The 17,724-nt window shown below is 40.5% G+C and overlaps 1 protein-coding gene across 1 annotated transcript in view; it reads left to right on the forward strand.

Moving 5' to 3' along the window:
- Positions 1-17,724, forward strand: part of ELMO1 (engulfment and cell motility 1) — a 256,188-nt gene that overhangs the window by 30,496 nt on the left and 207,968 nt on the right. The window contains exon 5 of the mRNA XM_086468719.1: positions 5,548-5,717. Within this exon, the coding sequence (XP_086324845.1) occupies positions 5,548-5,717 (170 nt within the window). The remainder of the gene's footprint in view (positions 1-5,547; positions 5,718-17,724) is intronic.

The following is a 17,724-nucleotide window of genomic DNA, read 5'->3' on the forward strand; positions in this document are numbered from 1 at the left end:
CTGTGCCTCGCTCATGAACTATGTACCTTAAATGCTGAGTCAATGGGTAGCCTTTTGTAACGTGGTATTTATGGTGCCTCATGATTTGCTTTTGGAATGTGTTTTTCTTTGATCCCCGGGTTGGAGATTGGTTGAGTTCTCAAAACATGCGAGTTGTTTGTAGGCAGCTGTATTAGCATTTCTGGCATAAGCAATGATATAAATAGGGGTGTTCATTTATAGTCATTATAGTGTTTTCGCTGAATGCTTTTACAGATGTGAGAAATGTGATTTTTTTTTTTTTTTTTTTTTTTTTTAAATTTATATGTGACCTGAACAGACAAGGAAGTGTAGAGTTGGGGTGTTTTTTAACCTCTTTCTACTTATGCATCTGAATCCTCTATGTTTGAGTAAAAGTTTGGGGATCTGGTCTATAATCTTTGATCTACGGTTGCTTTAACATGTGCTCAACTGTCTTAATTTTCTTGAAGTTCAGTAAATGAATAAAAATTTGCAGGTCTGTCTTATGATTGTGATTATATTTATCGTGTAATGGTGAATTAGTTATTATTGAAACTTATACCAGGAGCACTGACCATGGAAGTCAATGAGCCACTTTTATATTTGTCTGCTTATAGTACAAGGGGGAGATTTGGAAAGTGGCATTGTTTTTAAGTCTTTTTGTACATAAAGGTTTAATCCCATGGTTTCGGGTTTCCAAAGGCATATGTTGAATACTAAGCAAAGAGGATTGTTTCAAATGCAGCAAGAGGAAAAATTGCTTCTCGAATGTTCATAAGTGTCTAATGATTGCATAAGTTTATTTTAGGCATATTTACATAATATATATGGCTATGCATCAGTAATGCTTTTATCATTGATTCAGTACGTGACTCTGGACGTGACTATTTCCCTGTTTCTGCCTTTTTAATTGTGTATAGCAATTGTGTAGGACTGTTCTGTGTATTACGTTTGTTCAGGGCTTTAGGTGTAGAAATTGTGCTTGAGTATTAATGTAAAAATGTTAACAATTAGTGTCTTTACTAGTTAAAATGGATTCTCATTGCTTACCTGGCATTAGACTCTAGTCAGCCTTGCTGGGTCTGTTGAATCTAGTTTGCGTGTAATTATGATTATGTAACGTATCCACTCCTCCATTGCTTCCTGACATACATGCAGTTGTAGGTGAAGTGGTAGCAACGAGCCAGGAAAAGACAGCCTTTTAAACCACCATGGTGTTGAATTAAACCACAGAAATGCACCTGTTTGCTTAGTACAAAACTGTATGTGGTAGTTACTGATGGTCTGTATGCCCTTTTTCTAGCAGGATGATGAGTAAAGTGACTACCTTACCTACAGGGGAGACCAAAATACTCATATTTTATTTTATTTGCTTTTTGTAAAGGATGAAGAAGAAAACCGATTACATAATGGCAAAACGTCAATTTAACTAAATGGTCCTAATTTCTTCCATAGCATATTAATGTTTGATAGTCATTGCATTTGGAATCTGTGTCCTCCCTCCTGTCCTTGCTCGCTGTATTTCCCAGAAACTGTCTGTATGTCTGTGTAAGAAGTTGCTTTCAAAGTTTGCACAAAGTATTTGGTGGCAAAGGAATGATAATTTGATCAGTAGAATCCCCTGTTAGGATGATCTTGGGATTTCTAACCTACAAATGGCTCTTTGAGTCTCCAAGCAAGTCACATCTTGGATTTAGGTCATTAGTTTTCTTTTTAAGCTGACAGTCTCATCAAGCTGCTCCTTTTAAGCACTGCTAGTCCCTAAGGGCAACCTTTCTGGCTATCCTTGGGGCAAGTCATTTAAGAGTAGACGTGCAGCTTATGCCTCTTGACAGCCTTTTGAAATGCTGGGGCTTCAACAGCACACGTTTTACAAGCTTCCTGTCTTCCTTTCTAAACAGAAGAGCGGTTAATGCTGCCTCTCATTTACTTGAACGGCTTTGTTTCTGTTAATTCCCTCATAACAGTTCTCAGTTGGGCAGGTTTTATATATTTATTTATTCTTACCTGAATGATATTTCAGTAAGAGCAGAGACATGGCAGCTATCTCTGCTGTTGTGTTAATGAGCTGTGCTCTCTGTCCCTCCACGGATGGATTGTAAATCATTAAAATAGCTCCCTGGTAAGCAGTCAGAGCATATTTCATCTGGGTTTCATTTTTAATGCAGTCATAAGTGAGCTGTACATTCCATAAGCATGTAAGAGTGCTATGGCAACAAGATCTAGGAGGCTTGTGAGAACTGCGTGGCATTCACTGAAGCAATATTTTCACCCATCAGGCACTTGTGATGACAGCAGCCAATGTTACTTGTGGCCATGTTTCCAGTGAGACGCGTACCAGCACTCTTGCTGAGACATATTTGTTTACCCATTTAATCAAGATCTGTTCTGCCAATATCAGTTCTTTTCTCTTCCAGTAGTAGAAGGAGCAAGGTTTATTGTATACAGTGTCTTGCAAAACTTGTTCAGTGTAAGAAAAGATCAGTTGTGTAGAAACTTTGCTGATGGGACATTAGCATTGGCATAGTCAGATAAAGCCAATGGTGGTAGTAAGCTCTCTTTTTATGTCCTTAAAACAGAGCTGAACCACTTTTGTATCAGAGAGACGTTGCTTTATACGTTTTTGTGCTCTGTAGAGGGGAACAAGCTGTCTCTGGTCTAAGGTTATATTTTTGTTTTAGTGTGGTGAATTATAAAGCTCTCACTGACTTCAGAGGAAAGAGGATTAAGGTATCCCTGGCGATAGGTTGGTCTTCCTTGTGTTGCTGTTCCGCAGTGTAGGTGAGCTGTTAACACACATCCCTGTACTGGTGTTCTCAGTTTTGGTGAGAGGTAGGGTTAGCTCTTTCCATGCTTGGTATTGATTCATGTGTGATGGAGGTCTAACTGGGATGGCAGCCGCAGTTAACCAGCCCTAGGTGTTTATGCTGGGGGCAGTAATCTCCCCTCAAGAGGAAGGGTGAACTTGACCATTAATAATCTGTTGTTAATGTGTACGAAGGTGAGGCGTTGTTTACACAGCAGTTGTAGGTGTGATGTTAAGGCATTTGGAGAAGGATGTTCTCCTGGCTCTGCTTTACATGTTGTTTCTTGCTTGCTACTGTGCTACGTGGGTGATTGCAGTGTCTGTCTGTTTGGCCACAGCTCTGCTGCTCAAGTTCTGCCCTCTGAGACTTACTGGTTGAGCAGCTCAGGAGAGCTGCTCAGTCACACTGAACCAGGTGTTTTGTTCATCTTTCCCATTTGTTTCGTTTTCACTGAGTCCAGGAGCTTTCAGAGGACCCGCTTCCCGTGGGAAGCTGGAAGAACAGTATCCTTCAGTAGGCAGATAGTGGGGTTGGTAACTTCGCAGAATGATGGCATGTGGAAGAAGGCATGTGCACAAATCTTAATGAGCTCGAAGTTAAATTTGAGCAACCATTTCCAAAGTCAGGGGAATGCAGCTGCCATGGTGGTACTGAAGATTTTTCCAAAGAGTTCATTTTCTGAGGCGGGCAGGAATTCAGATGTTGCATGTATTCTGAGACAGAGTAACGTTTTGAGGATGCTTTGCATCTCTGAGTCTTCCTGAGTTGTTGCAGTGGGGAGTCTAGAGTAGAAACAGCTCAATGAAGGAGGTTGTTTGGTGAGGTAGGAGTTGGCTGTTGAGCTTCAGGTTCAGGTTGGTTGCTCTGAATTTTTGTAGCTGATTATGCAAGAGTACTTTAGGAAAACTTCCTTCACCTACTCTGATGAAGGGGAAGGGTTGGAGGAAGTATTCTGTGGCTATCCTGGAAGCTGGAAGTTAGTGGGATCTGTATTTATTTCTTCATAGGCTTAGGCAAATGATTTAGCCTACCAGCTGCTTAAGTTTGAGAGCATGTTCTTTTAGTACCATTTAGACAGCCATTGCCATTACAGAGAGAGTGTATAAGCCATTGTTTCCCCTTTACAAGTCAAACTGTTGATAGAATAGATAACTTAGGGTGGCAGAAAGATCTATGAATGACAGGATTCTGCGTTTTTATGGACAATGTAATTGCTATGGCTGCACCATCCAATACTTACAGGCATAGAAAAGCTCAGGACTAAAGATACTCTGTTTCTTTTCAGTGCTGCCTTAACTGAAGATGTTAGCTATAGTCATACTAACTAGAAGATAATTCTTTCCTGTCCATGCTCCTCACTGCATAGGTTCTGGCCAAAAGCTGATTGGAGACCATGCATTAATTGTTATTTGTAAAAATGGGAAGTAATAAACCTTGCTGATCTTGGAGGATATTTGGACATTTGGTTTATTAATTTTTCTGAAGCAAAGTTATGTAGATAAGAAGCTGTCTGTGTAACAACACAGTGGTGTTTTTTCCTGTGTTCCTTGTTTAAATGTTCACTTGCACTAAAAATGTCTGCTATCTCAGAATCTTGATCTGTAGAGATCACCATCTCTGTGAAGAGTATATTTGTTACTTGAATGGAAAAGGAACTGTCTGTCAGCACAGCCTTTTCTTCTATTTTTCTTCTCCAGCTGAGAGACAATAAGCATAATCTCAGAGAAAATAACTCTCAGCAGAATTCACCGTTAATTTGGTTTCCTAATGTCACACAGCTTCTCATTCACCTTTTATTCGGTGCACGTAAGAAGTGAATTTTAGGAAATTGAATTTTGCAAGTATAGTGAGGAGGATAATTTTTCTAAGAAAAGTATTGGCTAGCTAGCTATTAATTGAAGCTTTTGGGTGTTGTGTTCAGGTGAGTGAAAGCATCAAATTGAAAATGTGAGATGTATTTTAAAGTATTTGTATGGCTAAAGAGACAATTTAATATGCATTGTTTAAATATCCCTTTAGCTTTTTATCATCAGTGTTCATTTTGGATTTCACTGTCTCATCCTGTATTTGATGCATTAATGGGCATAATAGCCTAATACATGTGGGTATTGAACTTGCATAAAGATGATATCATAGTATCATGTGGGAAGTAATTATTCCTGTGCTCCTTTTAAGAGAGTGAGTGTTTGAACTGATTGTGAACAAAAGGAAGAGGGGGAGGAAGGAGCAGAAGGCCTGAAGTTGGTCTTTACTGATACAACCTGGTTAGGGCAGTATATGGTCTTCATAGTTAAAGGTTGTAAGAAGTGTATAAACTGAGTATGCGTTGACACGAAAAAAAGTGATGCCGTTATTACACTGAGATTGTATGATACAATTTGTTTTATTTTCATTTCTACTTTTATTGATGTGACACATAAGTTCTTCAAGCCAAAGGCTGTCTTTTGTAATACTTATATTTTGCCTCAGACAATGAGATATCTATCCATTGCTCAGCTAATGATTCTGCCGCAATCCAAATAATTATAGGTAATAATTGAGTAATATGTGAGTAATATACTTTTACAAAAGTAATTCATATATGTGAGCTACTTAATCATTTCTGAGCATGCAAGTGTTGAGTATCATTGATATTAAATATGACTGTTGTTCCTGCTTGCATTAATGTTTTATTCGTTATCGCCATTATAAGGAAAGCTTTTTTGTTGCTTTTGTTTTCTGTGTTTTGTTTCTCTCTTAGGCTCAAAATGCACAGCAGCTCCACGAGAGGATCCAGTCTTCTAGTATGGATGCGAAGTTAGAAGCACTGAAGGACTTAGCCAATTATTCACGGGATGTTACGTTTGCCCAAGAATTTATAAACCTAGATGGCATTTCCCTCCTAACACAAATGGTTGAAAGCGGCACAGAGTAAGTTTTCTGCTTAAATTCTGACATTCCTCCCGTGTGGTGTTCTTTCGTGCTCACTCTGAGTGCCTGAAGTATTTCTGTATACAACTTCTAAGATGGTATAAAATAAAACATCTGAAGAGTTCTGGGCTGCTAAGATAGTATATCCATTATCAATGAGAACATTTTTTTTTAATTTCCCCTAACAATGGGCTGGTAGGGATTTGGGGGTGAGCAAAGTAGAAAGTCACAAGTATCCTCTCTGCCATAAAGTTTTGGGGAGACTGTGGTCCTAGTTTCTTCTCTACCCACTGGAATTTAGATAAATATCAGCCTTTAAATATATTATCAATTATTTAAGTGATGCCATCTGAAAACTGATTTAAATTTCATGTTACTGAGAACATGTGGAGCAAACCCCAGTGCTTACTTTATTTCCAGTTTTATTTTTTAATTCTGGCTGGGGTTTTTCAAATACCAGTGGCTTTTTGACATGAAATTGAAAGCTGACCTCTGAAAATACATTTATTCTTTACCGGAACATCTTACTAATATTCACTGCTGGTGAAATTCAGAACCAGAGTCCTGAGTAAATGTCTACTGGCTTAATGTACAGAGTACTACAGAAAAGTATCGGCTGGATTGTTGCACCATTAAATTATGTTCCAACAGTTACTGTTTCAAGTAGCCTTTTGCTTTCAAGTAAGAGTTTTAGTGCTTCGCAGTAAGTGTCAACCTCTACTACATATGAAGAAATCAACGATAATCCCACCCTTTCTTGAGAAAAAGAAAATGTTCTGAAAGTAGTTTACTTGTTCATTGGGGGTGTTCAGTCTTGTGGACCAGACTTCAGAAGTCAGTTGCTGAAATCAGTCCAAATCCCCTCACAAATGTACTCGTTTTCCCTTGGGTTCAAGAAAATAAATAGTATGAGGGGCTAAAGCAAAAATAGTAAGTGGCCTTTGAAATGTAACACAAATAGTCTCTGATGGTCCCACACAAGATATGCTGGAGATTTTCCACAGAAAAATTAAGTACTTTTTAGAATCCAGTAGTCCTTAGATTGGGAAATGTAAAAGCACGCTCCCACTGATCCCTGCCTGTTATGTGGTCAATGGTTTATTGGACTTTGAATCCCTGTTGCCTAACTCCACCTATATATTGGATTTCCAATAGCTCATGGTTTCATCTTCAGTGTTTGGGTTTATGGTCTTTATTTTTTGCAGTGATGTGGTCTGTGGCACGTATTATGCCACTTTATTAAAAAAAAAAAGAAAAAAAAAAAAGAAAAAAAACGCAAACCAAAAAAACCCCAAAAATGCTTCTGGTATTAAAATTTGTAAACTTGTCTTATATTCATATAATATTTGGTATTTAGGGACCAAATTAAATTTAAAACCAAAGACAGATTTAAGTTGATGTAAACATATGCACACAGTTGCTGTACTAATTAAAAAACATACTGAATGGGCAGGCTCACATGTGCCTGTGAAGATCAGAACATAAGCGAATTAAAAGTCACTGCCTCTGTAGTTTATTTTGCCATTAATTTATTTAAGTTAAATGGTTCAACTTACTCCACTGTGGAAGGTATTTAAACTAAAGCACTTTATTTTCTATTCAGACAGACAGGGAACATTCACATTTTTTACAGGCATTTCTTTTAGCTGCATCAAGGCTAAAGCAAATGCCCTCTTCACCCTTCAGATGTGTTTGTACTAGTGTTTTGTAGCTATGGGTTAGGCCAAGATGTAGCAGACTGGTCTGGATTAAAAATAACTTTTTGGGAGGGAAACTACTTAAGCCAGCACCACTGTTGAAAGAACTGCTCAGCAAATTACACCCTAGTAGTAACTCCTGGCTGAGGGTATAAGATTTCAAACCACACAGCAGGCTTCTCGACTGGACATGTGAGCAGAGTCTATTGCTTTTTTTTTTAAGTGGCTTGCATTTGGAGGGATTTCAGATTTTTCTTTTTAGCTGATGTAATATATCACCAAATATGCGTTGATCGATCTACCTGTCTAATCTATTCATTAGTGTTTCGACCTGTGGGCAGAAATGCTGTCTAGTTTGGGCATTGAACAAGGACTCAGACTGTAAGAGTTTCCAGCAGCTTCGCGTGGTGATGAGCTCTCAGTACTCACTACAGTCTGTTTCGTGTTCTGCAGCCTAGATGTTCTACAGCTTCTGAGGGGGTCTGCAGGTCAAGTTTTTCCAAGTCTGGTTTTGTGAAGGGAGTTGTAAAGCAGGGACATCTGTGCTACACTGTACATTCCCTTTTATACTGTGCATTGCTGGCTGATAAGTGCGTGTTTAATAGAATTTGAGATTTAATGAAAGGAGCAAGTCCTAATACATAGAGAATCAGCAGCCTAAGCCTGCTGCTTCTTTCATGTCTCATCTGACTTCAAGCTACTGACCCTGTCCTCCCACTTCAGGGACTGTCACTCATTGCTATTTCATCATCCTAGCCAATGAACAAACTACTTCATCAGAAGACGTGTCTTTTTGTTTTGATTTGGTTTTTGACTTTATTATTACAACAAAACAGCTTCCTAAAACGGCCTGCGAGTGAACAAGGTGTGTGGGAGGTAAAGGAAGGTCTAGAGAGTTGAGAGTGGGACAAGGACAGCCAGCCATCTCAGTGCCCTAGGCTGTCAAGGAAAAGCAGTTGGAGTCAGTCAATTGTCCTGTTATGTTCTCTATTCCTGTTTTCGCTTGGACCCTCTGCAATACCGTTAATAAGAGGTCCCGTAAGATGCTCTCTGAGCAGGCAAGGCAAGACAAAGGCCTCCTTGCTATTAGTCCCACCCTGGGCTGTGTGCCCTCAGCAGTGTGGCCTTGTGGGGTGTGCAAACCAAATGCTGCAAACCAAAAAACTCCTTTCCCTACCCCAGTAACTGCCAGTTTCTTTTCCTCAATGGTATTTTTAACTCTGATCATTTCAGTGTCCGTAGGTGGACCTACTGAATCAATTATATCAGCATTACAAAGGGGAGGGCAGTATTAGAGGAGGAATGAGAAGTCATAAATTTCAGGGAAGGGCAGAAACTTCTTTGATGGCCCAGTTTTAGAAGGCAATATATTTGTAATATACCTTTAGGGTATATCATCACTGTGGAGTTATCCTATCCACCTTTGAGTGTCTGTTGTTGAGCTAGCCTTGATTGAATGAGACTATGGCTTGACTGTATACCCCAGAGAACCTTAATGGCTTGGTGCTGCTAAGAGATGGGCCAGCTCCCTGCCCTCCTTTGCCGTGCCTTGTGTGTTCACCTCCGCTCTCCAGCCCAGTTCTGCTTCCTTCCTGGAGCTGGTTCCGGTGTCTGGATTCTTCACAAAGCCAATCCACCTTGTTAACTTGGTTGCAAAGTACCCACTTCTGTTTTGCAGTTAGTTTTCTGCTCTGTTTGGGGCTTGAAGAAGCAAGAGAGGAAGCAGGCATGAGGGGATGCAGAAAAGGCCCTTTTTTGTGGCAACAGACTATTGCATTGGCCTAGCTGTGTCATTGAGCCACAGCCTGAGAGCCATCTTGTTACAAAATAGCGTGGGAGTGGCTGTCTCTGCTCTGGTATTGCAACCCAGAGACTGGCATCAAGACTCTGAGGGGGTCAGAGGGGATGGGACATGCCCCGTGGGGTGACTGCTGCTGCTGCTCTGAGAGGAGCTCCTGTGTGTGCTTTCCCAGCTGCCCATGGGTTAATGCAGTGAAGGACAGCCCTGCATCACTAAGCCCAGGCTGAGCGGCCGCTCTGTTCATGGTGTGGTGCAGCTGTGCTAGGAAGCGATGAATTTTGTTAATTCAAGCTTTATTCACTTTTTTCCCCAAAGGGGCAGACAGTGCTCGTTAAAAGTACCGTCATGCTCAGTGTAAGGTTGCTCTGAGGTTTTCTTTGCACGTGGGTCTCATGTTAGGGGCAGCTCTAAAGTTATAATTTGAGTGTGTAATTAAGTTTTAGTGGGCAGCCTCTGGAAAGCAAGGCTCCAGCTTTTTATAGAACTTTCACCGAGGAAGAGGCCTATGCTTTATTTATCGTTGGCTTTATTTATTTTGCTACTTACTCATTATTTCAGTGAAGCTGATGACTATAAAAGTACAGTGACCAGAGTAAGAGAAAGTAAATTCCTGGGTTTCTAGTTACCTCTGCTTCATTTTCTGGTGATGAAAAGAAGTAGTAATATAAAAAGTTGACAAGAACTAAGAATGTTTCCTAGTTAATTTTCCATATGTTATATTCCTGAATATTGAAGAAAATTAGAATGCCTTAGGGAATAGCCTTTCCAGTTTCTTGCTGTTAATATAGCTTGAAAAATAACAAACTGAGAGACTTTTTTTTTTTTTTAAGTTTGCATATGTTTTCCAAAGTACTTTTAATATTATGTGTAGTTACCATAATTTGGGCCAGATCTCTTTTGAGTGCCCGCTGCTTAGAGCAAATGAACTGTAGACATGGTGTGTGCTGGGACAAAGCCGTAGGGGTTGGCGGTAGGTGGATTGTAGGGTGTGTGGGGCCCAAGTGAAGCCGAGAGTGCTTCTTGTCAATCTGAATGTGTTTATATCAGCAGAGATGCAACATGTCTTAGAAACTGTCCACATTTATCTTGATCTTTGATTGAGATGGCTTATCTTTGTTTTTCCTTCAGGCTCACTCTTGTTTCCAGAGCATGCTATGAGTCTTCTATTAACTGAAGGAAAAAAAGCACTGGTTTTGTGTTTATTTTCATGGTTTGGGTGACCTATAAATTATAGCAGAGACTGCAAGACAAGTTAGGTCATGAAGAACAAGTAGATGCTGATTTCATGTTATAATTATCTGTGATGTCCAGTCATTTCTCAGACTTTGGGCATCTGTATGACTGAAGAGGGGTGTGGGTGTGCACACATAGTTATTTTCCTTTTCAGAGACTTTTCAGAAAGAGATTTCCATAGCACTTCTAATGCTCTTTTTTTTTGTCTGAAACCCAGTTCTTGCCCAGTTAAGGGGAGTTGAATGTGTTGTCCGTCTAGTTGGGTATACAGGAGAGCAATGCTAGAAGGTCCTTGTTATCGTAATGACTGATGAAAAATGTTTTTAGCAACCAAACTGGAAGAAGTTATCATGTCTCCTTCCTACCCCATCTGAGATCACAGAATGACAGGATAAGGTAGTTCGCTCATTCAGAGCTGCATTCCATAGTCTAGCCCACAATTAATATTGTAGAAAATCATGGCTGCCTAGATGTTCTTTCTGATGTAGCAGAAGACTGGTAAAGATGTGGTGGGTTTTTTTTCTTGATGTATCAGGAGAGTCGTGTGACTGGGACAGACTTCCTTAAAAGGAAAAAAAACCCCTCATAGTCCCTTATAAAGTAAGAAAACGAAAATGTAAGTCACAAGCTAAAAATATTGAAACACCAAAGAGTTAATAAAAGGAATCTAAATTCATTTTTTTTGTCGTTACCAGTAATAATAATGATCTCATGACTGGGAGGAAAAGGAGGAAGGCCTATGCAGAATTTTCCGTATTTTTTTTATTGGCATTATCATGATATGTGTCACTTGTCATTTGGCTGAAATAACACACAGTTTTTGCCAAAAAAATGAGACTATGCTAAGCCTAGCAGTCTTGACATTAACCAGAATTGTTTCTGCTGCTGTTGAGAAGGTCGCTCTTCAGAGGCCTGCTTCATCGATGTGGCTGTGCTGAGTAGCTTTATTGTAGTACAGCCGTGGCACAGTAGCGTGCTAGTTGTTGGTGGTCAGACATGGTTGCAGATAGCCCGGTTTTAATTTTAAGGGAGTTGTAATTGTGTAGTGTGCAGATTGAAGGGAAAAACTTGCTTTAAATTGGGATGGTTGTTAAATTTCCTCATCTTCCTATTGGAAATAATAAATGCAGCTAGGTCAGGTTCGTATCAGCTTCTAAATAAATGTGTATTTGTATGTTTTTTGATTCTGGACTAAGAGGAGTCTTCTATTGAACACATGCAGTTGCAGAGTTGGCTGCTGTACAGCTGGAAGTCTCAGAGACTGCAATTGTGCGTGCTTTAAGGATAAATTGTATTGTTCAGTGAAATTCTAGGCTTGCCTTGTTTTACAGAGATAATGCTGTATACCAGCCCAGTGGAAAACTGAAGACAGATTGGTTTGGAGTTATTCCGACTTCAACACACTTTTTGGGACAGTTGCTCGCATACCTGCTAATGGTTTTTTCCATCCTAGTCTGATGAGTATTTCAGTAGTGCTGTCAAAACACTTAAGCAGCCCTTGCTCATAGCCACTTGTTCCTGTCCTGCTTCATCTTAAGAGTTACACCAGTACTGTTTGCAGCAAGCTGGACTGGAAAACTGATATAGACAATTAAAAGTGACTATAAAGGCTACTTTTAAGACAATATTCCTTAACCCAGTTTAGTTCTCTGATTGAGCTCATAGTGTTGCTTGAGGAAACAGTTGTGCAAGCACAACTCACTGGGTAAGTGGAAAGTGAATTTTCAGAAGATACAAACGATGCTTAGCTAGTAGGTCTTTGCCACTAAATAAAGTAGCCCTTTTCCACCTTTCCCGGCTACTGACTCTGTAGTACCTGCTCCCTCTCTTGGTCAGCTCCAGTGCCCATCTGAGTCCTCAATGATCCAATTCAGTTTGCTAATCTGGCAGAAAATAAGCCAGCCGATGGAGGGAGGAAAATAATTTGTATTTTTGACAGCACTGGGCTGTTAGACAGGCTCAGCCATTCTGTGAAGCTTCACCTGGAAGCATAGATTACATAATCTGACATTGCTGCCAAAATCAATTCTTGTCCAACAGGGGTTTTACGCAATCTTCATTTCTTAGTACTTCTGTAATGTCGGGAGAGGGTGACTATTGTCTATGAGGCAAAAATCCAAAAGAGTATATAAAATCAGGTAATCCTGTTACACTACTGCGGAGACGGTAGTGACAGGAGGATGAGAAAGAGCTGCAGCCCCATCTTTCAGTGCAGTTCCCATAAAGGAAGAATGAGGAGTAGGTTTTCTTTGTGGGGTGGCGCTTTTTTTGTTGGTTATTTTTCTTCTGCTTGCTGTATTTTGGGTTTGTTTCTCCATCAGTCTTCTGGCTCGGATTCGACCCTCCCTCTCAGCACATACAAGTGCAATTTCTTGTATATCCTTTACATATGCATAACACACTCTATGTTTTATATAAAAGCCTTATCTGAAGATTGAACCGTCAAAGATCACATCTTTGGAGGGCAGAGGGGGAGAGTTGCTGCTGCTTGTGGTCCTCCCATCCTAAATGCTTTTTATTCAAGGTGGTTTTTCTTACTTTATCTGTGCTTAAGGATATTAGCATTTAAATGACCCCTGCTAAGAGGTGGTATCAACACCTTGTTGACAGAACAGGGAAGAGGAGAGGAGACGGTTTTACTGGGTTTTATTTGACAACCACTTTTGTAAAATGTGATAAAAAGAGTAATTCCAGCAGTGGATTTATATTTCCAAATGTTCTTCAGAGTACCAAGCTGGACAAAACTAAATTTTTATTATTTTTTTTTTAACTCCAGACAAAAGTGTCATATTTGAGGAACCAGCAAGAATAAGAAGAGCTTAAAATCTCTAATTCTTTGACTTTCCAGGATGTTTTTGTCTCTTGGACTGTGGTGGCTGTGGGATGTTGTGGTGGCTGTGAGGAGCGGGAGTGCTGCTGTGTAACTTAATAGTAATTTTGCAGATTTCATCTAAATAATTTATTTTAACCTCCTGGCCAGAGTGTTTCCCGGACTTTGTTTATATGTGATAGCCACACCTGATACAGACAGAAGCCAGAAATGCTCCTCTGTATTTGTCTTGTCGTATTTCTAAACGCTGCCTGTTATCCAGGATGTGAACCATCCTTGTGTTTGCCTGAAAAGCAGTAGCCAAATACCTATTGAATGTGATTAGAGGGTCGTTCATCCATCATCCCCTCAGTTCTTCTATAGAGGAGGAAGTTTTTTTGAACATCTTCTGCCTTTGCTAATAATGGCCCTCTCTGGGATCATACTGCATGAAAAGCTTTTATCCTCAGTGGTATTTTTACCCTACTCTGCACGTGTTTAAGGAGTGCAGGCTCAGAAAGGTTGGTTGTGGTGAAGTGGTGTGACTGCTTTAGCTTGTAGCATCGTTAACTCCAGTGGGTCCACACTGGCTCCCACAATGGGACAACATCCTGGGGGTGCTGGTTGACAGCTGGCTGAACATGAGCCGGCAGTGTGCCCAGGTGGCCAAGAAGGCCAACAGCATCCTGGCCTGTATCAGAAATAGTGTGGCCAGCAGGAGTAGGGAAGTGATTGTGCCCCTGTGCTCAGCACTGGTGAGACCACACCTTGAGTACTATGTGCAATTTTAGGTGCCACAGTATAAGACAGACATTGAGGTGCTGGAGCATGTCCAGAGAAGGGCAACAAAACTGATGAAGGGTCTGGAGAACAGGTCTTGTGAGGAGCAGCTGAGGGATCTGGGACTGTTTAGCCTGGAGGTGAGGAGACTGAGGGGAGACCTTATTGCTCTCTACAACTACCTGAAAGGAGGTTGTAGCCAGGTGGGGGTTGGTCTCTTCTCCCAAGTAACAAGTGATAGGACGAGAGGAAATGGCCTCAAGTCATGCCAGAGGAGATTTAGATTGGACATTAGGAAAAATTTCTTTACTGAAAGAATGGTCAGGCTGCCCAAGGAGGTGGTGGAGTCACCATCCCTGGAGGTGTTCAGAAGACATGTAGGTGTGGTGCTTAGGGACATGGTTTAGTGGTGGGCTTGGCAGTGTTAGGTTAACGGTTGGACCTGATGATCTTAAAGGTGATCGTCTTTTCCAACCAAAATGATTCTATGATTCTATAAACAGTTTAGTTGTTCTCCCTAGTGCAGTCAAGCCCTTACTGTGCGCTGTGTCTTACCCCAGCTGAGGTTTATATCTGGAGTATCTTTGGTCCTTGTACAGCAGTCTTTGCGCATGAACAGATAGGAATTGATCCAGTCAGGTCCTGGCTAAGCTGGTTTCTGGGGAAAGCTGCTTGTGACATAACCTGCAGTATTTGAGCAAGTATTTGTATGGTTGTGGAAGTCCAGAGGGAACTGCTGCTCCTTAGGATTCAGCTGGAAATGTGTCACAAGGTTACTTTGAGGCCAAACAGGGAATGTATTATGGTAGTGAAATGTCTAAACTGGTAACTTGTTAATGTTTATTTTGCATTATGTTGCCATTTGTTTTGGGATTTCTCTGTGTATAAAAATTGCTATAAAAAATTTTGTCTTTCACCACTATAGTATCTGAACCTTTCACAAATGTCATTTAATTTACCCTCATAACTAACATTTGTGTTTTGGCCATGGTTTTGCCCCTATCTGTGCAAGTGCAATTGAGGATGGTTTCTAAAAAAAAAAAAAAAAAAAAAAAAAATTATCTATATAAAAGTACTGAGCTAATTACAGTGTCTAGATCAGTAAGGCTTTCAGCATTTTTGACCCTATCTATGGTAACTAACCCAGGAAGTTTGACAGAACTGTGGTTGCTACCACAGAGTCGGCCGTCTAGAAGAAACAACAGTTATGTATGTATAGAAAGGGGAAAGGTGGTGAAGGTGGCAAACTGTGCTCGTTTCTTTCCAGTCTGGCTTGCTGGAAGAGTTAGCTTGGCTACTCTTTCAGTGATCGCTTTAATGTGGTCTGTGGGTGAATATGAGAGGAACTCCTCCTCATGCCAGATCCTTCTGTATTAGGTTTTTAGTTCAATGATGGGATGAAAACAGCAAGTATTCCTTTAGATAACAGCCTCCACCTGTTCAGTGGTAAAAGTCTATCTATAATAATCCTGTACCATGTTGCTGCAATGTTTGATGTCCGAGATTGGTTGCTGCTCTTATCAAACTTCCCAAAGCAACAGAGATTAGTAGAAATTGTTTGGTCTAATACAATGGTTATCCTTCCTCTCAAGTCAAAATTTGCTGTCTTTGTATTGCTTCACTAGAAAAGTCCTATATGATTCAATTATTTCTCCATATAATTCTGAATTTGTATTTCTTTTACAATGCACATCATCTGACCTCAAACTGGTTGCCAGTTAAGACAGATAAGAGTTCTGTAAATGCTAAGAGTTGCTGTCTAAATATTTTGTTCTAGGACTCAGATGTTTGTTCTTTAATCCCTGGGCTCAGTCATGGAGAAAATGCACCTGACTATAGCCTGTTGTGAAAAATCTCTAGTGAAACTGAGTCTGCCCTTTGAAGTGCCACCAGTTTGCAAACACCACACTTGTTTCTCTTTGATGTCAGACACAGCACCAGTTTCCAGTTTACTTGCTGCTTAGCCAAAGCCAGCACCTGGATGAAAGGCAGCTGTTCTAAAAACTGGGCTCAGAAGGATGCTATGAAGTTTTGCTGGCATGTGGTGCATAAAGTTGCTTGGATCCACACACGTTCGGGAGATGACAAAACCTGTTTGTGGTGATGGTTGTTCTTGTTAGGGTTTAGCAGAGTCTACCGCAGAAGGAAGCACTCTGTTTGCAGAAGCGCAGGAATGATGTTTTGCTGAAGTTGGGATTTCCTGCTGTGGGAAGTTCTTTGAACTTTTCTGCTCCTAAAAACATGTTGAGGGTAGTTTTTTCTCCATTTTAAGGCTATCTTGTTATCAGGATGCTTTTTGTTTGCTCGTTACTACTGGCTACACAGATAGCTGTTGTAGCATAAAAGAACCAAAGCCGTGAAATCCAAGAACAAAATCTTGTCGCTTTTCTCATTTGAGCTAGCTGTAGCCCAGTCTGTGCTTGGGTACGTGGTAAACTGTGCCATCATTATCTTCAGACATGAGTATTGCAGCTTACAGCTAGCAGTGAAGGATTTCAAACAACTGTTTCTGTGATGTACTCTCTGTGCATGTTTACACAAGCCAGCCCAAAAGTTGCCCTCCCTGAGACTGGTCCTTCTTGAAAAGGTCTCTGTAGAAAGCACAAGGTTACTTATGCATAAACAGAATGCAAAATGCAAGGTGGGAGGAGTTAACTGCTGTAGCAAAAGGAAAAAAAAAAAAACAAATCTAGCCAAGTTGTATCAGCAGTTGGAGAGCGTGAAGTCCTAGAGCTGTTGTGGGCTGAATGGCATTGCAGCAAGTGCGAAGGGGAAGACCTGGGGAGAAGGGGACGGAGGAATGAGAGGGACCTCTTTGTTCTCCTTTTGAACAGTAGTCTGCCCAGCATGGAGCTGCAGCCAACCCTCTGAAATAAAACTGTGAAATAGATTTGGGAGACACAAGAAGGGGTTAAGTAGGAGATGGATATTTTTTTTTTTCTATTTTTTTTTTTTTTTAAGTGGTGTTTTAAAAAGAAGTTAATTGTCTTGGATGCCATTTTTGCCATTGACAGTCTCTTCCTTCAGCTTGCTTACTAGCATAATCAGCAGTTATGAAGCCAGATATTAGCTGGAGGATGACTTGCAAATTGTGATTAGTGGGCTACAGCTTTCAAATGCACTTATTATTTGCCTCCCTTCCTCCCCCCCACCTTAATATTTGGCTTCCAGTTTCCTGAATATAGTAATATGATGCCATAGCTTCTGGTTCACTAACGAGACTCAACAGTGTATATCTTGGGGGAAAAATAGGAAGTGCCTAAATAAAAAAACTCATGGGGTACATTAAACTTCTTGCTGCAACTAGGAACCAAGTGTTTTGGAAGCTACTAGGAAAGCAAGAGCATCACACTGAAGGTTGGGTGCATAGCTTGGCCTATTAGAATCTGAATCAGTAAGTGACATTCTTAAGCAGGCCATTGCCTTTCTGAAGTAGGTTGATTCAGCACCGTGGGTCTAGGCATGTCCATCAATGTGTGAATTTTAAGAGCAAAAGAGCTATGAGTGAGCTTATGCATTCTGTTGGAATAAGATGGCTGCACTGTATTTATGTGTCATGGAGCTGGTGCAAGATGGTTTGAGTTGTTGAGTAAACGCAATTCTGTGTTTAAAAGCCTGGGGTGAATTCTTTGCCTCCCTTTGAAGTCAACAGAAAACTTGTCCCTGACTTCAGATAGTCAGAATTCT

The sequence above is a fragment of the Leptosomus discolor genome, chromosome 7 (assembly GCF_034619465.1).
Source record: "Leptosomus discolor isolate bLepDis1 chromosome 7, bLepDis1.hap2, whole genome shotgun sequence".
Lineage (NCBI taxonomy): Eukaryota > Metazoa > Chordata > Aves > Leptosomiformes > Leptosomidae > Leptosomus > Leptosomus discolor.